This window comes from Phyllostomus discolor, chromosome 13 (genome assembly GCF_004126475.2).
Source record: "Phyllostomus discolor isolate MPI-MPIP mPhyDis1 chromosome 13, mPhyDis1.pri.v3, whole genome shotgun sequence".
NCBI classification, from domain to species: domain Eukaryota; kingdom Metazoa; phylum Chordata; class Mammalia; order Chiroptera; family Phyllostomidae; genus Phyllostomus; species Phyllostomus discolor.
The window spans coordinates 11362310-11387977 of record NC_040915.2 but is presented as its reverse complement, the minus strand read 5'-3'; the positions used below and the strand labels follow the sequence as shown (position 1 = coordinate 11387977).

Here is a 25668-nt window from a genome sequence, read left to right as displayed (position 1 = left end):
TATAATGCCATTGTTAAATAAAAAGTTTTAACTTCCACGACTGAAAGTGTTGATCAAAATAAAGGATTTATTAGACCCTAACAAAAAAAGAAGACCGGTCTTGGAGCATACCGTCTCAACCCAGCAGCTTGACTAGGTAGGAAAGACGACATGTCATCCCAGAGTTTTGCAAGTCTTTTTATTCACCAAGTAGAAGGAGAAAGATGTAATTTGTTCTGAAAGGATTCGCCAGACACGGGCATCACTTGATTATCCAGTGGCACAGGATGTGCCCACAAACTACATCCAATCACATCACCCCAAAGGTGCAGGACACTTTTTCTTGCACTCCTTCCTAGCTCCTACTCCCACCCCCAGCTTCCCAAGGCACTTTTCCCAGTCGCTCATTCCTCTCTGTCACGCCCAGAGATCGTGGCTTTTTCCCCCCCTCCCTTTCCTGTTTCTAACTTTCCCGCCCCAGTAGATCTTGGCCAATCAGAAAAGTAATTGTTTCTTCTTTCCCGGCCTCTTGGTGACGTTGAGGGGTATGAGATCTCTGATTGGTTTTCCTGGAGCAAGAGTTCACCAGTAACAGGCAAACTTTTTTGGTGCCGGCGCTCAGCTAGTATTGTCTCTGGTGATTGGCTGGAGTTGCTGAGATAGAAAAATGGCTGTGAGTCCCTCTGTAGTCCCTGTGGCCCTCACGGCTCCATTGGTACCTGTCTTGTCAGCAAGTGGCGATTTCTCAAATTTGCGGGAAATTAAAAAGCAGCTGCTACTTATCGCCGGCCTTACCCGGGAGCGGGGCCTACTGCACAGTAGCAAATGGTAAGATGTCAGGGTGGGAAGGGATCCGGCTTAATCCCTGGCCTTGGGGGGCTTGTGAAGCTGATTCGGTTTGCCGCGGTGTTCCAGGTCCGCGGAATTAGCCTTCTCCCTTCCGGCGTTGCCTCTGGCCGAGCTTCAGCCTCCTCCGCCTATTACAGAGGTAAGGACTTCACAGCCCGAGCTCCCCATCCACCGAAGAGGTACCGAGTGACCTGTCCCTGGAGGGGCGCAGACTACTTAGCAGGAATGTTTGTAGAGGGAATTCAAGCATTGAAAGAGCTGGGTGGTTGTGTTGAGCTTTGAAAGATCTGGTGGTGCTTTTACTTAAGCTGAAGAGAATAAGTAAACACTCCTTGCTTAAGATTTCAGCCCTTTGGGTTTTGTAGCCCCGCATAGTCAATACTCATAACGATGAGCAGAATTAAAGGTTTTTACAACAGTACGAAACTGGCTTTGGATGCAAACAGCTATGGGTTCAAATCTCAGCCCACCCTAGTGACTTTTGGCAGCTTAACCTCCTGAACCATAGTTTCCTCATCTGTGAAATGCGGATACTAGTATTTACTTTATGGAGTATTGAGAGAATTAAATGAGATATGAATATGTATCATGTGTCATCTATAGTACAAATGTTTAAATAGTTTGTGTAGTCTGAATGTTTTTATCATAATCCATTTGTTACATGATTCCAACTCCTCCTCCCCCCACTTAAAAACAGTGACTGTTCTTTAGTCCAAAAGGTGTAATGCAAGTGAGAGTGGGTAGGGGAAGAAATAAGCAAATGGCAAGTGGATGTGAAAAGAGCCACCAGAATCCTAAGCCGAATAGCCACATTTAAGACATTTTTACTAGTGAAGAACACTTCAAATATGGTTTGGTTCCTGTTTTGGGACAAGAAGAATGAAATTATTAAAGTTTTAATCAACTTGTTCCTAGAATTTGGTTGGGAGGGTTGTATGTTTTTAACTTAAGTATGCATAATTTCATTTTTTACATAGAGAATTATAGCAGTATTCTATACTTTTTGTAATATTAACATGTCAAAACCTTATTTTACTTTACCAATTTCTAGAGAGAGAAGGGGAGAGAGAGAAACATTGATTTGCTGTTCTACTTGTTTATGCGTTCATCGGTTGTTTTTGTTTGTGCCCTGACTGAGTATTGAAGCACAACCTTGGCCAACCTAGGCGTATCCAACGATGCTCTAACCAACTGAGCTACCCGGCTGGGGCTTTTCAAAATGCTCTTGAAATACAAAAAGTATAAGTAATTGCACAATGTATTACATTTATGTAGGGATTTAAAAATCCTGAAGAAGGAAGGGGATGTCAAATATTAATGCCAGACATTTTCCATGACTTTTTTACTTTTTCCTCATGTCAAATCTATATTCTTGGCTCCATTTTACAGATAAAGACCTGAATACTCAAGAGAAGCAATGTAGCTTCCCCACTAATGTCATGAAACCAAGAAATCAAAGAGTTAAAATTTGAATATAGGTCCCTAATACCAAAGCTTATATGCAACTTCTACTACATTTGCAGAAACAATGCAAATTTCTGAGTGTGTTTGTTTAGAGTTTTTTTTTTTGTTGTTTGTTTGTTTGTTTGTTTTGCCCTGGCTGGTGTGGCTCAGTGGATTGAGTGCTGGACTGCAAAGCAAAAGGTTACTGGTTCAGTTCCCAGTCAGGTCACATGCCTGAGTTTCAGGCCAGGTGCCCAGTAGAGGGTGTGTGAGGGGCAACCACACATTGATGTTTCCCTCCCTCTCTTTCTCCATTACCCTCTCTCTAAAGATAAATAAGTAAAATCTTAATAAATTTTCCCCCCAGTGTTTTATTTGGGGAGGGAGTTTTCTGACCTTGTTTCATAGTAAAAAAAAAAAAAAAAATATATATATATATATATATATATATATATTTTACATGTATTTCAGGTTTTTTGGGCAGAGGAAAAATTTTTCTTATATATTGAAATTAATGAATATACATCATGGATTTGAATTGTTGTTTTCCTATTCCCAACCACTTATAAAAACTTGTCTCTTTTCTAGGAGGATGCCCAGGATATGGACGCTTACACCCTGGCCAAGGCCTACTTTGATGTTAAAGAGTATGATCGGGCAGCACATTTCCTGCATGGCTGCAATAGCAAGAAAGCCTATTTCCTGTACATGTATTCTAGATATCTGGTGAGGGCCATTTTAACGTGTCATTCTACCTTCAGTGAAGCGTCCATATTTAGAACCATGTGGAAAGAGTTAAATCTTTTAAATAGCTTAGCAGTAGTCTACTTGGTGAATGTACTTTATAAAAACTTGACAATAATAAAAGAGTTATTATTGACATAAATAAAGTAAAAAATGATGATATGAAATAAAATATTTAAAATATTGATAATATTAATTATTGATAAAGGCATGGGCCAGTAGATCTTGTTTTAGGAGTTAAAAGTTCATACAGCCATTTTGGAAGTCAGTTTTGGTTGATTATGCTAATTTGAAATACTATGACCAAACAATTCTACTTTAAGTAACTTATCCAGTGCAGATACCTTAATATATGCACAAGGTTATATGTACAGGGCTGTTCACTGAGGTATTTTTTGTAACACCCCCAAAATGTCAACAACCTAAATATCCATTAGTTAAGAAATTCACTGGTGTTTCTTGCCTAAAGTATTTTTTACTTGGGATGTTGCAAAATGATGATTTTCCCCTCCAGCAGTCTCCACATGTACCACTCACCAGTTGGCATTCTAGTCGAAGCAAGAGCCTTTCCTCCCCTTTCCATTGATCTATCTGTTATCACTGTGGGTTCAAGAATTTTTATTTTTAATTGTTTATAATTTAATACTGTACTTAATTATTTTGGTACTCACATTACTCCAGATCTGATCAGTGGTAGCTCCTGAAGTAGTGACCAGTAGTCAACACTGTTTTGGTTGGTCTTGAGCCCTTGAGATATTAGAATCAGGCTGCTCATTTTAGAATAGGTTCAGAATAAATTGGTAAAAAGACCTGTGTGTGGATTTTCTCTTACAGTCTGGAGAAAAGAAGAAGGATGATGAAACAGTTGATAGCCTAGGTATGAATTTCTTTTTCTTACCTTTTAGATAAGGCAGGGCTTGCACACACAAATGCCTATAGGAGCCAGGCAGATAACACACGTGTATGAAGTAATCTAAGGAGGGCTGTTGCGAATTAGATCGCATAACTGGCTGATTGTCACCCAGCTCCAGCTGAGGGCTGCTTTGTGGCCTGGGGTTGTTAGGGCTTTCTTCCCTAGCCCCTACCCTGTCACTGCAACCTGAAGCCGGAAATCCAGATTTTTAGTTGAGGCTTCTGATTTTTAAATGTTACTAGTTCAAAAATTTAAACACTTTTGTGGTCCTAAAAAACTGTGACTGCAGACCATTATCAGTTGTGATTTTTGGAAGAAAATAAGTTGTGTAAGATATCATCAGCCACTTGTGAGTGCTTGCTGGAAGTTTCAGGTGTAGCTGCTTGATGCCAAAGGGAATATCTAGGTCTGTAAATGAAGAACAGCATGTTCTCTTAGACCAGAGACTTTGTTTCTTTCCTAGGTCCTCTCGAAAAAGGACAAGTGAAAAATGAGGCTCTTAGAGAATTGAGAGTAGAGCTCAGCAAAAAGCACCAGGCTCGAGAACTTGATGGATTTGGCCTCTATCTGTAAGTGTTAGTGTAACTTAGAACTTCCTATAATGTTCTCCTGAGCAGAAGAGATATTACAGAGCATTAACATTTGTTTCCTTCTTTGCTAGGTATGGTGTTGTGCTTCGAAAACTGGATTTGGTGAAAGAGGCCATTGATGTATTTGTGGAGGCTACTCATGTTTTGCCTTTGCATTGGGGAGCCTGGCTAGAACTCTGTAACTTGATTACAGACAAAGAGATGGTAAATTAAGATGAGATATATGGAAAACCCTGTGCTTCAAGTTTTATGTAATTCCATAATAACGGGGTGGAGGGAGAGAAGTTTGCTAAGCCTTTGACTATAGCTAGCTCTTTGCTCCTTCTCTGGTCTCTTTCACTGTTGGGATTTTGGTCTTAAGGTCTTCATTTGAAAGACAGATGTCTAGCTCTTGTTTGGCAGTTGCTATTGGATTTGCATCTAGCCGTATTAGAATATCTTTTCATGTTCATATTTTCACATTCAAATTTTACTGCAACTTGTTTTATAGAGTAAATGCTGTTACAGTGTCTCTCCTGATTCCAAAGATGCTGCAGAAAGGGTTCATCTGATATCAAGGATTATATTTAAAATATGTTAAGTGTCTGCTAAGAGCTCATAGGACTCTGTGAAGACATAGAGATTTGTTAATTAATGAAATAATGTATATGAAATTGCTTTATACACTGTAGTAATTTTATTAGTCATTAGAGGACATTGTCTACAGAGTTTATTTTGCTGTCCTTCAGTAGTTAATGGAAATGACAACACATTTCCATCTGCTTGCTCTAAAGAGCCAAAGGCTGATTGATTTCCCCCCTAATGATATATGCTACTAAATCTGTGTCTGAAATCTTAACCTTGGTTTACTTGTATTCATCTATCTCTAACTGCCTACTAGACTTTATCTTAAAATATACAAAACCAGATTTCTCATCTTATTTACCAAATTCTTTCTCCCAACTCGATAGATTCTCATTAGTGGCACTATTTCTCAAGACACCCATTCTTAATGTCTCAGAATCATATTAGTCTCTTCCCTTTCTCTTATTTCCTTTACCTATTCAGTCACCAAATACTGCTGTGGTTTTCTTCATGTATGCACCTCTTTCTCTCAGCCTCCTTTGCCATCTTGGTTTTTTGTCTCCAATTTGGATTTCTTATAAGTAATAGACCCTTTTATCTAGCTTTCTCATCTTTACGCTCCCATTTCCAAGCCATCCTGCATACTATTTCCAAACTTATTCATAAAACACCCATGTCATCATGTCATTCTCTTGCAAAACAACTGCAGTGGTTTCCTATTTGCATCCCATTTCTTGTTGCACCATAGGGCCCACCCTACCAGCTCAGTCTTACTCAACAATGTTTGCTCAGCTTCTTTACCACACTCATCGGGACTGTTTTCCCTCTGTTTATATTGCCCTCACATAGAACATTATCTTTTTTTCCTCTCCCCTCCCTTTTTTCTATTCAAATTTACCCATCCTCCAAGACACCTCAGATCCTATCTATATTTTAAAGCCTTCCCCTTTTCTCTGTACTATGCTTGTAAGTTCTATCATATTGAATTGCCCTGTGTTCATTATTAAGTGCTGTAATAAACTTTTGGTGATAAAGTCCTTTAGACCAGTGATTTTCAATGTTTTTCATTTCATGGCACACATAAACTAATTAATAAAATTCTGCAGCACACCAAAAATGTATTTTTTACCGATCTGACAAAAAAATAGGTATAATTTTGATTCATTCATACTGGGCGGCTATTATTGTATTGGCTGTTGTCATTTTTTCTTTTTAATTTGACAATCTAAGGGAAAAGAGGTCAGTGCCCCTGACTAAATAGTCAGGTATTGCATGTTTTAAAAATCCTTGTGGCACACTGATTGAAAATCGTTGCTGTAGACAATAAAAATAGTTCCTTAATGTTCATTTGGAGAGAGGTCAAAGTATACTAAGTATGTTCCTCTCTCTCCTGCTGTCAGCTGAAGTTCCTGTCTTTGCCGGACACCTGGATGAAAGAGTTTTTTCTGGCTCACATATACACAGAGTTGCAGTTGATAGAGGAGGCACTGCAAAAGTATCAGAATCTCATTGATGTAGGCTTCTCTAAGAGCTCATATATTGTTTCCCAAATTGCAGTTGCCTATCACAATATCAGAGGTAAGTGAATGAAGACAATGAAATCCATCAAACCCTGAAAGTAGCATTGTAGTGTTTTCTGAACTATTTTCTTTCTGCAGATATTGACAAAGCCCTTTCTATTTTTAATGAGCTAAGGAAACAAGACCCTTATAGGATTGAGAATATGGACACATTCTCCAACCTTCTTTATGTCAGGGTGAGCTGCTTCCTTTACTTGGACTTGATTAGCTCTTTTGTGCTTTCATCTGGGTTGCCACTCAGTTGCATTAGCTACAAGAAAAATAATTTAGGGGGTTCCTTTTTCATGCTTAGACCATCCTTTTTTCTTCCAGAGCATGAAATCTGAGTTGAGTTATTTGGCTCACAACCTCTGTGAAATTGATAAATATCGTGTAGAAACGTGCTGTGTAATTGGTAAGAGTCATCATTCTTTTTCTTTTAAGTTTTATCTTTATTGTAAGTATTTCAAATGTAAAAATAACAACAATATAAAAGTGCTAAAGGTAACAAAATTATATACAGTAGAATGGGAAAGCTCACTGTAACCCTGTCCCCAAGGTTGTTTGGTGAACATGGCTCCAGAATGTTTCTCTGTGTGAACACTGAAAACATATGTTCATGCATTTGTGTGTGTACAGTTTGCTTACAAAAATGGTATCATTATACCATTATACACACTGCTTTGTAACTTCCTTTTTTAAACTTAATGTATCCTTTCCATTTTTTTAATTTTAGTACATCTAGATTTTTATTATTTTTGATGGTTATTTAGTATTTTATTATATAGATGTGCCATCATTTTTATTTAATTGTTTTCTATTATATAAGTTATGACTAGTGTTAATACAAACATTGCTTTAGGAAACATCTTTGTGTACATTTATTTTTGCATGTTTATGCAATTATTTCTGTGTAATAAGCAGTGAAAGACTGAATGAAAAGTGTGTATATTATAAACTTTAGTATTACTGAAAAGTTTGTAAGAATTTCCAGTCCTATGACAAGAGATGAGAGTACTGTACCTGTTTCTCTGTATTAGGTTGTCTCAGTTTTGGCACTAATGACATTCTGGGCTGACAGCCTTTTTGTGTGTGGGCTGTTCTGTGCAATGTAGGGTGTTAGCAGTATTCCTAATCTCTACCCTGTGCTCCCTTCCCCCAGTTATGGTGATCATATATGTTTACAGGTATTGCCAAATAACCTCTTGGGGTCAGAATCATCCCTGTTTAAGAACTATGGTCCTATGTACTTGGCCATGCTAGTGTGGCCTGATAATCAGTTGATAGAAAGAGATGAATGACCACTCCTGGATAAAAGTAAGCTGTTTGGTTGTGATTGAAAGCATATCATATATCTCTTTCATCTCTAGGTTCACTAGATGAAAGAGATATATGTGTCCCTGAGTCTTTGGTGACACTGCATTGAGATCATGCATTTGTATCTCTCAAGCTCAGGATGTTGTTAATAAACCAATAGGATTTCAATTCATTAATTATTCAGTAAAAATATTTCCAGCCGTTGCGGAAATTGTAGTCTGGCATGGGAAATAAGTATTAAAAAAGACATAGTGAGTCCTATGGGAACATAGGTAAGAACAAGTAATCTTTTCAATATCAGAACATTATGAATCAAGTCCATTAAGGTGAGGGTGGAACTCTCAATTTATTCAAAAAACATCTTCATGTATTTTCTGAGTGCCAGGCACTGTGCTTTGTATTGTAGTACCTACCCTGATTGCCTCTTTAGGAAGGCCAATAATAAAACAACTATAATACTATGGGCTGAGTGTTATGATTGAGGCAAACATAGGGTGCTAAGAGAGTAAAGGCATCAGATCCAGTGTGAGATTAGGGAAAGTAATGCGTTCCCTAAAGAACAGTCAGGAATGAAAGAGTTCAGTAAGGGAGAAGGATGCACTGGGGAAGGGCATTGCAGTGCAGAGGCATTTAAGTGTGGAACAGATGTTGTGCTGGAAATAGTTTGACATCCTGAAGCATGGTGTGGGAAGTAAGAATGTACAAAAGGGGGCTAGATCTTGAAGAGTCTTTTTGTCTTGCTAAAAGTTTAGATTTTATTCTTAAAGCAGTAGGAGTCTTCCGAAGGATTTTAAACCACAGTGATGAAAGTTTTCAGGTTTTCATTTTCAAATGATGATTGGAGACAACGTGCTGGGAGGATTAGAAAAAGGCCAAGACTAGGGGCACCGAGACCAGCTAGGAGGCTTTTGCAATAATCCAGTCTAGGGATGATGAGAATCTAAGATGAGGATGTATTGGCAGGAGGAATGGAGAGAAGAATTTAGGAACTAGAACAAACAGGAATTGGTAACTGGGTAGCCAGACTGATAACAGTGCCCTTTACGTGAAGAAAGGAAACAGAAGTAGGGAAGATAACGAACAGTTCTTTTTTTAAACCTATTGACTTAAAGCCAATGAAAAGAAAAGGTGACATATATATGAAGAGGGATGATTCAGGAGTTTCTTGGTTTTTTTATTAATCACTTCAGGTGAACTCTTCAGTGAACTCTGTTTTTTTCCTTAGCATATCTGTAATGACCAGCAAAGTTCTTGGGATATGGTTAATAAGTGTTTGTTGAATTCAGCCCACCTACCTTAAAATTTAAGGATAAGGAACATTAGCCCTAGCTGGTGTGGCTCAGTGGATTGAGTGCCAGCCTGCAAGCCAAAGGGTTGCTGGTTCGATTCCTAGTCAGGGCACATGCCTGGTTGCGGGCCATGTACCTGGTAGGGAGTGTGTGAGAGGCAACCAATGGGTGTTTCTCTCATATATCAATGTTTCTCTCCCCTCTCTTTCTCCCTCCCTCCCTTCCCTTTTCTCTAGAAATGAGTAAATAAAATCTTAAAAAACAACAACAACAATGTAAATTGCTCAGCACATTGTAATCATTCAGTACTTTTTAGCTGTTCCAACTGGTCAAAAAACCTCATTTACTTAATCTTTGCCCAGAACTTAATGATTCTAACTTCTTAACATCTCCTTTGTCATCCTGACTCTGTTAGCAATTAGGGCTTACACCCCTGCTACCACTGCCCACCCCATTTTCTCCTGTTCTCTTACAAAAGCTAACCTTTGGACACTCTGCCTAGAGTCTCTGTCTCTGAGTCAGGAGCAGAAGCAGAGATATCTTTGTGCAAGACATAAAGTTCTCCATTTTGCTTTTTTTCAGATAAATATGAACTTGAATTTGTGCTTAAACAATCAGATATAGAGCCCTAGCTGGTGTAGCTCAGTGGATTGAGCGCAGGCTGTGAACCAAAGGGTTTCCAGTTTGATTCCCAGGCAGAGCACATGCCTGGGTTGCAGGCCAGGTCCCCAGTAGGGGCCATGTGAGAGGCAACCATACATTGATGTTTCTCTCTCTCTCCCTCTCTTCCCCTCTCTCTAAAAACAAATAAATAAATAATCTTTTAAAAACAACAACAATCAGATATAGTGTGCAGACAATTGTTATAAATAATTTTTCCTAAATTGAACTAACAGCTGGGTCTAGAGGGAGTTAAAAAAATATGGAAGTTTTTTGTTTTTTGCCAAAATGGAATCATATTATATAATTTCGCTGCAATTTGCTTTTTCCACTTGACAGTGTATCATAATCTCTTCAAGTTAGTATGTGTGTGTATATGTATCAAAACCTATCTTTTTATTTAGTTTATTTGTGCATATACAACTTATACATAAAGGAGATTTTTTTTGAAGTGTAGGGTTTTTTTTTTTGGTGGTGGTTTTTATTTTGCTTGCTGCTTCCTTTCCCCTTTAAGATACATGTGTTAGGATGTTCCATACCACAGAAAAATGTATACACACATATACAAGGTTTAATGGGCTATTTGCTTTACAAAAATAGATCACATTAGCCCTGGCTGGTATGGCTCGGTTGGGTGGAGCATCATCCCGTAACCTGAAAGGTTGCCTGCTTGATTCCTGGTCAGGGCACATGTCCAGGTTGCAGTCCAGGTCCCCAGTTGAGGGTGCATGAGAGGCAGCTGTTGATGTTTCCCTCTCTCCCTCCCTTCCCCTCTCTCTAAAAATAAATAAAATCTTTAAAAAATATAGAGAAATATACATTTCTCTATATTTTCTTTTTTCATTCAACAAGATCTCATAAAAATTCCTCCAAGTGTTGGTATAGCTGTAATTCATCCTGTTTTTTAAAAATTAACTTTATTGAGGTATAATTTACATATCATAAAATTTACCCACTTTATATTTATAGTTCATGAGGTTTTATGAATTTATACAGCTGTGTAAACATAGCCATAATCCACTTTTGGATACTCTATCTCCCCAGAAAGTTTCTTTGGGTCTATTTGCAGTCAGCCTCACTCTCATCACCTAGCAGGCACAGATCTGTCTTCTGAATCTCTATAGTTTTACCTTTTCTGGAAGCGTCATATAAGTCAAGTCTTGCAGTGTTTAGCCTTATTGTCTGGCTTCTCTCACCTAACAGGTTTTTGAGGTTCATCCATGTTGTAGCATGTATCAGTAGTTATTTCCTTTTTATTGCTGACTAGTATTCCATTGTTTGCATATATACCACATTTTGTTTATCCATTTACCAGTTGACATAAGACATGGCTTTTGTACCCTTTCTTTAGATAAAATCTTCCACAGAATCCTAATATCTTTGACTTGCTTTTTTAAAGACCAATGATAATATAACTGCTTTGATTCCTGAGGAAGAGGGAGCTCAGAGTTCTACATTTTTCACCCTTGAGGTACCTCCTTAGAACCCTAGGAATATAATTGGAAAACCACCAGTCTAAAGCTTCCTCTAGAAATTTCCTACCCTATAAGAAAATATGTGTATAAAGACTATATCCAGATGAAAGAAAATGAGGAAAAACTTGGAGCGTTAGGGAACACTTTTGTTAACTAGAATGTATGATAGATGATACATATTTCCCAAGGAAACAATGATATTCCCCTTGTGTACAATTTGGCTTTTCTGCAAGGACTTTGGAGGGAGTGGGTTGTGCTTTCATGCTCACTCTATGAAATGCTGTTCGTTTTAAAGGACTTGTATTTTTACCTTTCTAATTATTCATATTTTTGTTTGTTTTTCAATCAGGCAATTATTACAGTTTGCGTTCTCAGCATGAAAAAGCAGCCTTGTATTTCCAGAGAGCCTTGAAATTGAATCCCCGGTATCTTGGGGCCTGGACACTGATGGGACATGAGTACATGGAAATGAAAAACACATCTGCTGCTATTCAGGCTTATAGGTGAGCTCCTAGTTGCAGGGTTAGGTGGAACAGATTGCCATGATACTAGGAGTCTCTGCTGAGCCTGCAGGTTGCTAACCTTGATTCTGTTCTTTTACCGGTCTGTCTTCCATTTCTTAGACATGCCATTGAGGTTAATAAACGGGACTACAGAGCTTGGTATGGCCTTGGGCAGACCTATGAAATCCTAAAGATGCCATTTTATTGCCTTTATTATTACAGACGGGCTCACCAGCTTCGGTAAGTCTGGCCACTTGACAATGTGTTTGTTGTAGGAAGGGCTGCTACTTTTCTTTTCTTTTGACAGCTACTAGGTGACAAACTGGCAGGTGGTGTATGGAGTGCATATATACTGGACAAAGGGATGATTCATGTCCCAGATGGGAGAAAGCAAGATGGCCTGAGATTTCATCATGCCACTAAGAATGATGTGCAATTTAAAACTTATGAATTGTTCATTCCTGAAATTTTCTATGTAATAGTTTAAGACTACAGTACTGAAACTGTGGACAGTGAAACTGTGAATAAGTTGTGGTGGCAGGCACTGTAGGAGTGGTGGTGGTTCCTCAAGGGAGGACTTTTAGCTCTCTATAGTCTTTGCTCAGACTGCTATTCTCGTTTTCTCTCAGGCCCAATGATTCTCGCATGCTGGTTGCTTTAGGAGAATGTTATGAGAAACTCAATCAACTCGTGGAAGCCAAAAAGGTACCTGAAATTGACTCCTCAAGAATTTGAATGGAAATTTGCTGTTTGGATGAAGAGTTGGGCTATCTGTGCTCTTTGACTTTCCTTCATTCTAATATCTCTACATAGGGAAGTCTGAAAAAGTACATAGCCTTAAAGGCAAAGCTGGGGTGACATCATCAGTGGGAATGGCATTATGTAGCCTGGACCTATGAGATTTAATAAAAAGGCCTTGTATCCTGCAAATCTGAAATTTTGGGAGGTTTGTAGGACCTGAGCCTTTATGTGATTAGACTTGGCACATGTGGCAATCATCAAATTGACTGGTTTATTTTTTTGACAGTGTTATTGGAGAGCTTACGCCGTGGGAGATGTGGAGAAAATGGCTCTGGTGAAACTGGCAAAGTGAGTGAATGGAGTAAAATGCTATTGATATATTTTTTATGATTTTATTTATTTTTAGAGAGAAGGGAAAGCGGGGAGAAAGAGAGGGAGAGAAACATCAGTGTGTGGTTGCCTCTCAAGTGTCCCCCTTACTTGGGGACCTGGTCTGCAACCCAGGCATGTGCCCTGACTGGGAATCAAACTGACCACCCTTTGGTTTGCAGTTCAATGCTCAATCCACTGAGCCCCACCAGCAAGGGCTGCTATTGATATTTCTGTTGGCTTCTCTGGTATGGTGTGTCTTGCATGCTCTAGAGCCTCCTATCCATCATCCTGCATGAGTGGTAATGTAGCATGGTGCACGAGTACTTGTCTGGAAATTTAGTCATCTTGACTTGAAAGAATGCCACTACTCTTTGAAGGGGAAATTGCTTTCCTATTAGGCAAGTGATCAAGAATGAATTGAAATGAAATTTCCACATTAGAGCAATCTAGGAAAACTGAGTACTGATCTCCTCCTAATAAGGTCTAGGAAAATAAGAAATAACTCAGAAATGATAGACAAATAGGTTCTTGAATGCACTTTTATTCTTGCAAGTTCTTTTCTGGTTTCTTAAAAAAGTCTGAATTGGTATCTTTTTAAAATCTTACTCAGGTTATTAATAGCAAGTTTTTGCAAAGGTGTCTTACCCAGCATAAGAATTTAACAACTCTCCCTCCATTACCAGCAGCAGAGTAATGATTTTCAGCTTTGATAAAATAACCATCACATCTGGGCACTAATACTATTCTGGGTCTCAGTTTTTGTCACTTATGTCAAAATTTGTACTTGTCTATATATTGGCATTTTTTTGGTCTTAATCATGTGCTTTTACTTTTTATCACTAGTTTGACTTTGAGATATGATTTGTATTTAAAGACCAATTTCTTTTGTAGGCTTCATGAACAGTTGACTGAGTCAGAACAGGCTGCCCAGTGTTACATCAAATATATCCAAGATATCTATTCCTGCGGGGTATGTGTCATGAGCATGACAATGCGGTTGCTGATCTTATTCTTTTTATCAGTATTTTTAATCGATCAATTTGTTGTTGCACTTAATTCTGCACTCATTAGTTGATTATTGTATATGTATGCCCTGACTGGGAATTGAACCTGCAACCTTGGTGTATCAGGTCTGCTCTCTACTGGCTGAGGTACAGGGCCAAGTCTCTGATCTCAGTCATCTCTGTTTTCCCTGTCTAGGAAATAGTGGAACACTTGGAGGAGAGCACAGCTTTCCGCTATCTGGCCCAATATTATTTTAAGTGCAAGCTGTGGGATGAAGCTTCAACTTGTGCCCAAAAGTGCTGTGCATTCAATGATGTGAGTTTTAGTTCTTTAATAAAGGGTGGATTTTAGGCTTGAACATAAGATCTTTAATGGGGTGGAAAGTAGGTAAGAGGAATAAAAGCTACCTTGATTTATGGAACTTATTTATGAGTATTTTAGAACCCGTTTTTGAGGATATCCTTGGACATATTTTGAAATAGTTGCCTGACTTTGTTTCAGACCCGGGAAGAAGGTAAGGCCTTGCTCCGGCAAATCCTGCAGCTTCGGAACCAAGGAGAGACTCCTTCCACCGAGATGCCTGCTCCCTTTTTCCTCCCTGCTTCACTCTCTGCTAACAACACTCCTACGCGCAGAGTTTCTCCGCTCAACCTGTCTTCAGTCACACCATAATTGGCTACTTTCAAGCTAGCACATTGCTAGACCCAAATTAAGCCTTACCTCCACATAAAAAATGTCCATGTCTGTTCTTCTAAGGACCTTAGTTCTTTTGGTGTGTACAGATGGAAACTCCTTGGGCAGAGTTTACAGAATCACCTTTAGATTAGACTGACAGAAGAACCCTGGCAGGGAAAGACATTGTCTTTTGCCAGTTAGAAGTACTTCTATCTTCCTTATGTCCAGAGAGTAGCTACAGATCTTGGCCGTCTTCCCAGTTTCTGTCACCCCTGTCCCCCAGATTCTCTGTAATAGCACTTTAGTCCCTGCAAGGCTACAGGAACAGTTTTAATGCTGCTGGGAGTGGATGATTTCTTGAGAGGTAAGGAAGGGAAAAAAGTCTGTGATTCTACCCTCTGCTGACAATAGGGTCACTGGATACCCTAGCAAGGTCAGGGCACTGAATAGACATGACTTTGTGGTCCTTGAATTTGTTGAGCATGACTATTCTGGTATCAGATGTTAAGTCTAAATGGAGTAAAGCTGTACATTTGTTCTTATTCTAGAGAGATTCTTCCAAAACATAGTTTTGAAGTCTCCTAGAAGCTTTCAAATTGGAAGTAACTTACTAGAGTTGAATAAAAGAAGGGACAAAAGAATCTCGGTGAGCATGAAGGCCCCTTTGAGGGCAAAGATGTCTTAGAGTTATTTATATCTCTCACTAAAGCAAAGTAAGGAGACAAGATTACAGATAATTTCGTGGACATTTGGGAATAAACTTGTTTCAAGCTGGTTTGTTTTAATATTTTTGATGTAATTGTCAGTTTTTCCCTCTATCTCCAACAGAATTTTTTTTCAGGCTTAATAGTATTAGACAAAGTAAGGGGAATCACTGTCAGTGTGCTCCTAGAGGGGTTCCAGCCTGTGCATGTGCATTCAGTAGGAGGTAACATGCTATGACTATGTATGCTGTGATGAATTCGTATAGTAGGTGATACGTATTATTTTGAGTTCAGAACCCAGCCTTCCTATGTTTATGTTTCTAGAACAAGTTTGTTACCCAGTCACCTCCTATTATGACACTTCATTTTATATTAAGGAAGGGCTTGAGTATCTAATGTCCCATGGATTCATTTCTTACCAAGCTTTCTTAGGTATCTACTGCCACTCCTGTACAAAGTTTCCATGGGCCTGAATGATGTTTGATTTTCAATTTTTCTGTCATCTTGTAATTTGAATGATTTTGCAAAATTTGGCATTCAAATTAAAAAATGTAAAACAAATGTGAATGATATATTTAATATAGCTTTTTGTGTATGCATAGAAACCATATAAGTAAAAAAGTATGAAATTACATAGGTGATTATATTACAAAAGGAGGGGGAAACATCTAGTGTCAGAACACTGCATTTTGTATCAAGTTCCAGGTATATGGTGAAGCTTAAAAGAGACCTATTTCTTAAGCTGAGCAGCTGACCCACCTCAGGACAAGGGCTGCTCTCTTCCTCCCCACAACCTCAGTATTTTTTGCTGAAAGGCCCAGATTTGAGTAAAGGGGAGCGCCGGGAGCGCAGGATCCGAGCATAAGGGCTGCAGTCTCTTGAGCTTTGGTAGGTGGGTGTTTGGGGAAGTAAGTTTCGAAGAAATGGTTTCTTTCCTGGGGGCTGTTGGTTCGGTTGCTGGTTTTCCTGGTTGGCCCCAACACGCTTTTTGGTAGAAGCCTGGCCTTGGAGTTTCAGCACAGTATGGTACTGCTCTGCAATGCATGCTGCCTTCTTCCGAAGATCCAGTTTTACTAACATCATGTTATTTTGCAGCTCAGCTAGGGTCTGATCCTAAGGAAGAGCAATCAAGTTACAGAAAACATTTACGTATACTAGAGAAACGAGACAAGGCAGTATGTGCCATCTACTACTAGTTACAATTGTTCTTATAAAGATCAACCCCTTAGAATCAGACCTTATAAGTGAATGGAGGTATTTTCTTTAAAACTCAAACAGCACTGGATATATGGCCATTTTCTAACATGTAAGATGATAGAAGCTTGAATAAGGTTCCTTTACCTCTTCAGTTCCTAGGCATTAAAATTAAGTGCTATGTTTAGTCTAAGATGTATTTTTTTTACATTTTAATTACAATCAGGATGCATTTTCTGAAAACATGTCATAGTTTGTTACTATTTTGTCTTAATGGTACATAAAATAATGGTTTCTTACAATCTAAGCATCTGGGATGAAATGTGGTACTATCTATCTACCTAGGGTTGTTATAACAGAAAATTCCATAAATAAGTATAGTACCTGTACTTAGTGAATGGTTCTTTTTATTTTGCAAGGAAGAAAAATTCCCCTCACTGTAAGAATAACCTAAAAATGTTTACGTTCTTTACCTTTCTCTTTGGCTCCTCATTTCTCTTCTCACCTAACTCTGGAGTGGACTGGTGGGAAAAAGGGGGATAATTAGGCTGTCCTAACCTGTTTGATTAAGATGTCATCACAAGCGGTCAAGGCTTGGCGAAGTTTTCCTGCCCCAGTGCTGTGGCAACAGGCTCTTTCTGCTGACTGGAGAGACTCACCAAGTTTCTGAAGCTCTGTCCGCAGCAACCTTATATTCTGAAAAAGGAGGAATGGTAACAAATTGTGGCCAAGATCCACCATGATAATGATCTGGAGGAGACAGATAGCCATTTGAAGAGAAGTAAAATTAGAAAGCCTAGTCAGCTGAATAAAGAAGCCACTCTCCAGCACAGAACTCAAAAACATCTTATCCTTACATGCACCAGAAATATAGTATTGGAAATTGCCTTAGGTAAGAGCTTTGATAACAGAGAAAGGTAATTACCTTCTGGCCCTCCTCTAACTTCTTGTCTACATCAGTGGTGAAGGGCTTGGCTGAGGGTGGTGGTTCTAACATTTTCTGATACTTCTGCAGCTCTGAGGGACAGAAACAACAAACTTCAATAAATAGCCTTTCTTATCTTAGACTTATCTCTGAGTTAACAGCTTGCAGCAAATATAAAAAGTCCCTGTGCATCTTAGAGTGAATGGTTGGGGACATAGCTCCAAGTTGGCGCCAGAAGGTTGAAGTTTGGAGAATAGTTCTTTGAGCCACTGTTAAGAGGTCTTGCCCTCTCTCCTTTCTCACCTTCAGTGGTGGTATTTAGCTCTGCTCTGCATTGGTCTAGTTTAGCTTTAACCTCCTGGAGCTGCTGGGTGGAGGCAGAAGCCGCCAACCTTTGGGACCGCCGTAAGGACAATTCAGACCCTGGTTGTTGATGGGCCATTGGCTGTTGTCTGGCTTCCTGCAAGAGAGCTTCTAGCTCTTGAATCTTCTCATCCCGCTCCTTAGAGGGAAGCAGAGAGCACAGTTCCATCCACAGTCAGACAAATACTGCAGGAATAGATAGCTGAATAATGAACAAAACCTTCCTTGTTACTTAAACCTCAAAAGCCTGTTTGTTAGCATGTATATCATTTTCTGACTAACTAGATCTTTAATCAGTTCATCAAACAGACTGGGATAGCACTAAGGATATTAGAGAAAACTGAGTTACATATTCCTGCCCCTACTGGAGTTGATAAAATCTGTCTACCTCAGGCAAGCTAGTGATGGGAATCTGAGTAGCCAGTTGCAGCTGGTTCAGGGCAACTCACCTGAAGCTCTTCTTGGTAAAAACTTGTCAGTGACTCCTGGAGGATCTTTAGTTTCTCCTCATACATTTCCTCTAATAGTTCCTTTTGGGTATCCAAATGTTCACTGTCAGAAAGGGAAGAAAAAAGGAGTGAAAATTCTGAATAGTGAGCATGGAGGACATCTTGAGGCACAATGCCATGCTAGTCCCTACTTCCCACCACTTGTCCAGGTGACAAAGAGGGGTCACTCAGCTGATACCTGCACCACTGTTCACGCTGTTGCATCTGTTCCACCATCTCACTACAAATTTCGTCACGGAGCTGCATCTCCAGCTGCAACTTTTCCTGCCGTTCTTTCAAAAGCAGTGCTTTCATGGCTTCTACCACCTGTAGGAGCTCCTGCAGGGGACATACAAGTCAGAGGTCCCTAAGGACCTCTAGGAGGACCTCTCCCTTTAGGAGACAGCTATGCCCCCTAAAAGGCACAGGCCTACCTGAAAGGCAGCATGGAAAATGTGTAGCCATCAAGCTCTTGCATCAAAACTCTCTTGTATTCTCACCTCTTTGCCATACATGGAGATGTCAACTTCATTTTCAATGTCATCATGAAGGCTTGGGTCTGTCTTGGTTTCTGTCTCTAAGCTGGGAGATGCCTGCCGACTGTGTTCCTTGATGAATGAATGTAGTGATGGTAACCCTAGTTGTACAGGTGGTGCATGCACAAGCTAGCAGGGGAAAAAATATCTTAATGGAATCCATCACTAGTCCTAGTAATGTTCTTAAATTAAGGTACCATTCCAAAGGTACCAGCTTCTCACCTGGCTGGCAATAGCTGAGAATTTGGCCACATGAAGGGTTTCATCATAGGTAGATGCACAGGGATTCACATTGACAATCATACAGGAGCGGCCTCGGCCTGTGAAGAAGCCTTGAAACACTCGAGTCAACTTGCTGTCGCGGAATGGAACCAGGTTCTGCTTTGACCTGCCAGGGAATCAGAAGAGTAGAGCTGTGAGCAGAACTCCGGCCCTTGGGGCATTGTACCACAATCCCCAGTGGTGACCAGAAGTTTTTTAGTAAATTGCAGAGCTCCAGGCCATCCTAGCCCATGACCTGCCGCAAAATGCTCACCGGTTCTGCTGGTTTTGGCGCAGGGCAGCAATACAGCGGCCCAAGGCATGCAGAGAAGTGTTAATATTTCCAGCTTCCTTCAGCCGCTCACCACTCTTCTGATCTTTGCAGCGTTCTGAGCCAGCCAGATCACAGAGTGACAACCTTGAAAGATGGACAGGATCAGACATAAGGATCCCACATGTTATGAACCTTGCAGCTCTTCATATAGTTTTGAGGAAGAGAGGACCTATCAAGAATCTACCCAAGGAAGGAGAACAAGAATGTAACAAGTAATTCCTCTGAGGACCTCCCTCACTCCCCTCCCCCTACTACAATATATGGCCAAGATGTTTGGATTTCTAAATGGATAATCTTACTCGCTGATCTTGGGGACCATATCCCCTTCTCCTTGAAGGTGGAGGATCCGAATGGAGAAGATGCTGTGACTAGAAGTTAAAAAAAAAAAAAAAGAGTCATTGTACATCTTCCATGACCAGATGGAGGACTAACATTTCCCAGAATGCAACCCACAACCCACTCACCTGCGGCTGGAGTTCTGGTTCAGGTGTGTGCTGGCAAAGCTCTGGTTTTTACGACCCACTTTCAGGAGTTTCCAGGCTTCCTCAGCATCCTGAACATGAATCCAATTGAGATCTGAGGCCAAGAAAAGGGCATATATAAGATGGGAATACCTAATTCTTCCTGGTCTCTCCCCAAGTCCTCTCTAGGTTTCATGCCAGCCTCCTTGTTTTCCCATACCTTTCACATAGGGATTGCCATTTTGATCCTCACACAGTCGCAGAACCTGCCTCTTGCGCTGCTGGCTAGGTGGTTCTAACAAGTCATAAAGCAGTTCATTGTAGATCTCAAAGAAGGAGACCCAGATGGAGAAGCGAATGTCTGCAGGAACGCTTATTGGCGCAGTGTCTGGCTGTGCCCAGCGGTGACTTGTTTCTGGGGAAGAAGCAAATGTACAGGGCATCAATCCTAGAGTAGTCCACCCCCCTTTGGCCTAGGGGTCCTTGGAAGTCAGAGCTCAGCTTACAACCTCTGGTCTCTACCCCTGGCAGTTGCTGGGAGTAGAGAGTGAGTTCTTACTATTACTTGACACTAGGCCCAGTCATACTCACCATCTAGCTGGCTACTGCTGGTAAACTGACTAGTGGAGGAGAGCCCAGCAATGCCACTGTCAAAGCTGGTGCTGGTACCAATCCGATTTTCAATGTAGACACTCTTCTTCAAGGACGTAGACAGCTCCTCCTAGAGGAGCCCAGGGAGAAAATAAATATAAAACTTCCCAGAGATTTGTCCCTCTATCCCCACCTCTGTGGACACCAACACTTCACCTCTTGGAGGCTTCCATTTAGGAGGGCCAGTTTCTTCATTTCCTCCTGCCGGATCTGCCTGCTGTCAAGCCAGATTACCTCGTTAGAGAACAAGGGCTTCAGATCAGGTATGGGATGAAGTTGGCCTTGGAGACTACTGAAGATCAGAGCCAGGGACCGGGGCAGGATCCCTCCATCTTTGATAGTACCTGGAAGAATGTGAAAGATGGATACCTGATGTGAGTGCCTTTCTCCTCCAATCAAGAGCATCAAAAGGCAAAGACACTACCATTATAGGCCCATCAGCAATCCTGTAAGGCGTACTACTTACCTTGAATCGTGTGGGTTTTCCCTGAATTGGTAACTCCATATGTATAGATAAGCCAGTTCTGTCCTTTGAGTACGTCTTTTACCATGTCCTTCACAGTCAGATTGAAGAAGGATGCTTGTCCCACTTCTGGCCCAAAGATCTAGAGACAGATTCAGTTCTCAGAGGTCCATCTTTCATCTCCCACTTGCTTTCTGTGCAGAGCTAGCCAATGCATCTCTGGGTGGTTGGCTACGGACAACACTCAAGCGACTTATTCCTGCAGTGCTACCAGCTGCTTCCTAAACACTGAGGACTCAACCATTCTCTGCCAGTCCATCTTTCATCCAGATTAACAAATCTCTAAGGAATGCTATCCATTAAGGATAGCTGCTGCACACACAGTGGGGCAACATAATGGAACATAATGGTCACAAGCATGGTCTTTGGAGATGGATGGATCTAGTGTCAAGTCATAACTCTACCACTAAATAGTAGCTTCACTGAGCCAGTATCCTTGTCAGGAAAACAGGGACATTTATGATAATTATAATAGATTTGTTGGGAATTAATGAACATAAACTACTTGACACATTGGCTAGCTCATAACAAGGGTCCCAAAGTTGTAGACATGCATATACAGGATGAAATGAGAGAAAAAGTAGGTTTCCAGTTGTTCATATGGCAAATAATACACTAACTAATTAATAATAATACAAGAGTAAACTGTGTTTCATTATTCACAACTATAAAAGTACTTTTGCCCCACCTATATAAGAAACTCAAGCCCTGGCTGGTGTAGCTCAGTGGATTGAGTGCGGGCTGCGAACCAAAGTATCACAGGTTCGATTCCCAGCCAGGGCACATGCCAGGGTTGCAGGCCATGGCCCCCAGCAACTGCATATTCATGTTTCTCTCCCTCTCTCTCCCTCCCTTCCCTCTCTAAAAATAAATAAATAAAATCTTAAAAAAAAACAACAACTCACCATCAAGTAAAAAGCTTTCCCTCTAAAGAGGGAATGAAGTTGTCCCTACACATTGGTCTCGTTCGCAGACCAGTACCTCCATACCTGGGAAAAGGTGAACCTGTGAGTGGCTTGGCCAATTCCCCGCTCATTGCTCTTCTGGGCAAAGGAGTCTTTGGGTGCCTGTAGAACAAGGGTCTCCACATTCTCAATACGGATACAACCCTGAGAGGGAGGAAAACAGTTGACACAGAAGGAAACATTCCTGAAAACCTCTCCTGTACTACATCATTCCCACCTTGAATCCTCCCTCCTCAGAAACTCACCTGGTCCTCCTGCCGTTCCAACTCTGAAGGCAACAAGGGCCTGACCCTCAGGTATACTTTCACCTTCTCAGTACTATCCTCAGATGGAACCTGTGGCGGAATTCCAGGCCGTAACTACAGATTAATCTCAGCAGTTATCTGAGCAGATGGGCAAGCATAGCACAGTTCCTGGGAATCATGCTAACAATACCCTCATTCTATCTCAAATGTCTCCCTGAAGCTACTCTTTGGTTCCATAAACATTCCAACTCACATCGACTTCTTCAATATTTTATCACCTTCCCCGTCTTTTCAGTATCCTGTAAACCTGGCTTGCCAGACCCAGGTTAGATCTAGTTGACAGATATGAAAATTAGCATGTGATATTATAGTAAAGCACATTAGTTAAGCACCTTGGAAGCAGACACACCTGAATCATGAGTCCCAATTCCATCATTTAGTAACTGAAACCTTGAACAAGTTCTTTAAATTCTCTTTGCCTCACTTTCCTCATCTGTAGACTGGGGTTAATAATAGTACCCATTTCATTCTTTCAATAGATATTTACAGATGTTCCTATTATAGCCCAAGAACTCTAAAAGGAATTAGAGTTCAGGACTCTATGCTCTGATCAAATTTTCTCTATAAAAGAGGAGACTTCTGGCACACTATCCCTCCTGGAAGCACACCTGTGCCTTTCCCTACCCCCTCTATTTCCCTCACAGGCATGCATTTCCTGAACTCTAAAGGGCCCCACGAGACTTGCAACCAGGGGAGCAGTGGGAAGTATCAGCTCATCTCAGGCTAACCCCCTGAACCCTTCTGCAAGGCCCCCTTTTTTTCTGATTCTCCAGTGAGCAGACAGCAGCCCCACCTAGTCTCTCCTGTTGCTTCTTCTTTCATAGGCCCTTCCTTGTTTTACTGTCCCCACCTTTAATAAATATACTCTCTCTCAAAAAAAAAAAAAAGGGATACTTCTGAGTAGATTTGTTCTCAGCCAGGACCACTTCCCTCCCAAGGAACAGTTAGCAGTGTCAGGAGAGGTTTCTAGGTTGTCACAAGTGGGAAGGTGCTACTAACACAGTGGGTAAAGGCCAGAAATGCTGCTAAACACCTTCTAATGCACAGGACAGATCCACACAACAAACAATTGTCTGGTCCTAAATGTCAATGAGAAATTCCAGCCTCACAGAAAGAAAGGCTCCATAAACTGAAGTCATGGTTGATATTAAAACTTGAATGTACATTTGACCTACTTAATGGCAGTATAATCTTGTGCAAATTCTTTGAGGCCTCTGGGCCTCAAGTTGAAGGGGAGATAACTATTATCCTTCCTTCATAGGATTAATTGATAGTATGCATAGAGCTTGGTATTTCATTAATGCAATGTAAACTATAGGTCTTATGAACACACAACTCTACAGTTGTTTTTACTTGTCATGCTCTTAATTTTGAATTGAATTCTCAGAATCTGGGGATTGCTGGTCTCTGACCTGTTACTCTGCAGGCTGAGGATACTAACTTTCTGTTCCCACCACTCTCCAACTCCTTTACCTGCTGCTTGTCCTCCAAGGAGGTGGAGATGACAGAGCAATCTGACAGCAGGTCCTTGCGAACCACAGACCCCAAATCTGCAGCTGTGGACTCAAACATGGGGGAGACTACGACCTCCTCATCGGACAGCAAGCCGGCTGGTGGAGAAAGGATACCTTGCGACATAACAGCCGAGGCAGCTTAGGTCTAAAAGGAGACAAAAGTTGGGAGGGAGGAGAACCTTAAGGACAGAAGGGGCTGCAGATTCTGGATAAGAAACAATTCCCTTATCCCAGGACACTCTGCGCTCGCTGCGTGAATTCCTATTCCCCTTTTCCCTTCAAGGGCCAGCAGAGGGGAAGGGGTTTAGAAGAATTAATCACTGAAATCAGTTTGAGGCATTTCCGACCGCTAACTGGAATGAACAGATATCCAGTTAAAAACAAAACAAAACAGAGGGTATCAGTGGAAGTAAGGTGTCTCGCCCACGGGTGGTGTCAGCAGCCCTAGGAACCTTCTCCAACTTCACCCCCAGGCCCACAGTGAGGAGAGAGGTATTAAGGAAAAAGTGATGGCAGCAAGCTCCGCTTTCTGACAGCCTATTCCGCGAAGGAAAGAGCTGGTACCCAAGCTGGGCTCCAGCACAGCCGTATACTCACCCGAAAACAAGACACTTATTTCTCCTCTGGTACCGGTCCACTCAGATTCCCGCGGGCGAACCCCTACTTGGGCTTTTTGCAGAGCACAACTCCGCCTGCGACGTGCACTTCTTTTACTGATACAATGTTTTAAACTACGCGCTGCGTTCGTTCCGCCAATCAGATAGAGAAGCCTGCAGGTACCAATCAGCGGCAGGGAAGGGGGAAGGGGAGACGGGAGACGGTTTGTTCCGGTTTGACCTGCCCACTCTAATGTGGGTCCGGGTTACCAACTGTCGGAGTTCAGAGTTGAGTACTGTGGAATTTTTCCCGCTTGATCCTTTTTCTTGAACCCTAAGCGTTTCTCTTCAAGGAACTCTAAAGGAAATCCTTAGGCGTCAGCCGCCATCCTTTGTCCTTTAGCACGTTCCTTCCCAAGAGCAGAAAAGAACTAGTTTAGGGCGCTTGTTCTTCTTAGAGTGGAACACTACATTTCCCAGCAGGCACCGTGACCAAACGCCCAGGCTATTTCCCAGAGTTCCCCGGGTTTCGGCCCTACCAAGCGGTCTTTCCTCGGGGGTTGGAGACTACGGGGGCAAGATGGCGACCGGGACGGGCAGTAAGTATTTGCGTTCCTTTTGCGTGGGAAGTCTTTGTAGTCCCTAAACGTGTGACAGCACCAGATTTCTATCACACGTTTAGGGAGTTGGAGCAATGATTTGACTGAAAGCCCAGAGTCTTCAGAGACTTTCACTCAACGGTGTTGTTGAAGGCCAGCGTGTGCGGGTCGTGAAGTGTAGGGTTTCGTGTCCCAGGGAGGCCACGGAGATTTGAAAGAAGCCATTGAGTAGATCATTGTATATTTGGGACCTGGGTAGGATGAGCCATGAAGGTGGTTGAGAGACTCTGGCGCGCAGACGAAGACCTGTTGTGAGCCGTGCCGAGTGGCTGGCTTCTCACGCCATTCATGTTTCTGGGCCCGTACTCCCTCTCTCTCAGAGAAATGGGATATTTTAACCGGGAGCTTTTTCTACCACTGGGGAATTGCGTTTCTTGCATCTCAGCCATTTTCCTCAGTTTCCTGGACTGAAAATGAAAAAGTTTTAGGCCCGACAACTGAAGGGGGAGGGGGTTACTGAAAGCAGTAAACAAGTTTATGCTAAGGAGGAGGCGGGACGGTAGGGGGCGGT

General features: G+C 41.3%; 3 protein-coding genes across 6 annotated transcripts in view; 2 read left to right on the top strand and 1 right to left on the bottom strand.

Annotated features, from left to right (window-relative positions):
• Positions 1-615: 615 nt before the first annotated feature.
• Positions 616-15949, top strand: CDC23 (cell division cycle 23). 2 transcript variants are annotated; one of them, XM_028527375.2, is made up of 16 exons: positions 616-807; positions 895-967; positions 2860-2997; positions 3850-3892; positions 4392-4497; positions 4590-4722; positions 6483-6660; positions 6741-6838; positions 6975-7056; positions 11732-11885; positions 12006-12125; positions 12515-12590; positions 12913-12974; positions 13890-13968; positions 14199-14318; positions 14505-15463. In XM_028527375.2, exons 1-16 carry the CDS (start codon positions 647-649, stop codon positions 14673-14675), a joined length of 1794 nt encoding a protein of 597 aa, XP_028383176.1. In that variant the 5' UTR covers positions 616-646; the 3' UTR covers positions 14676-15463. The 2 variants fall into 2 exon arrangements, with proteins under 2 accessions (XP_028383176.1, XP_028383177.1); XM_028527376.2 differs by lacking the exon at positions 895-967 and having other exon boundaries at positions 628-807; positions 14505-15949.
• On the bottom strand, positions 14872-25008 carry KIF20A (kinesin family member 20A). The gene is made up of 19 exons (XM_028527374.2): positions 24500-25008; positions 23862-24047; positions 22329-22418; positions 22108-22227; positions 21062-21200; positions 20752-20939; positions 20536-20665; positions 20165-20359; positions 19948-20059; positions 19783-19851; positions 19424-19567; positions 19111-19276; positions 18853-19017; positions 18552-18691; positions 18314-18416; positions 17805-18003; positions 17502-17593; positions 17135-17272; positions 14872-16495 (listed from the first exon to the last, which is right to left on the bottom strand). Exons 2-19 carry the CDS (start codon positions 24024-24026, stop codon positions 16178-16180), a joined length of 2673 nt encoding a protein of 890 aa, XP_028383175.1. The 5' UTR covers positions 24027-24047; positions 24500-25008; the 3' UTR covers positions 14872-16177.
• BRD8 (bromodomain containing 8) overlaps positions 24972-25668 on the top strand; it is a 19652-nt gene continuing 18955 nt past the window's right edge. For all 3 annotated transcript variants that reach the window (XM_036014256.1, XM_028527373.2, XM_036014255.1), the window contains exon 1: positions 24972-25097. In XM_036014256.1, coding sequence (XP_035870149.1) covers positions 25079-25097 — 19 coding nt within the window. In that variant the 5' untranslated portion in view covers positions 24972-25078. The remainder of the gene's footprint in view (positions 25098-25668) is intronic.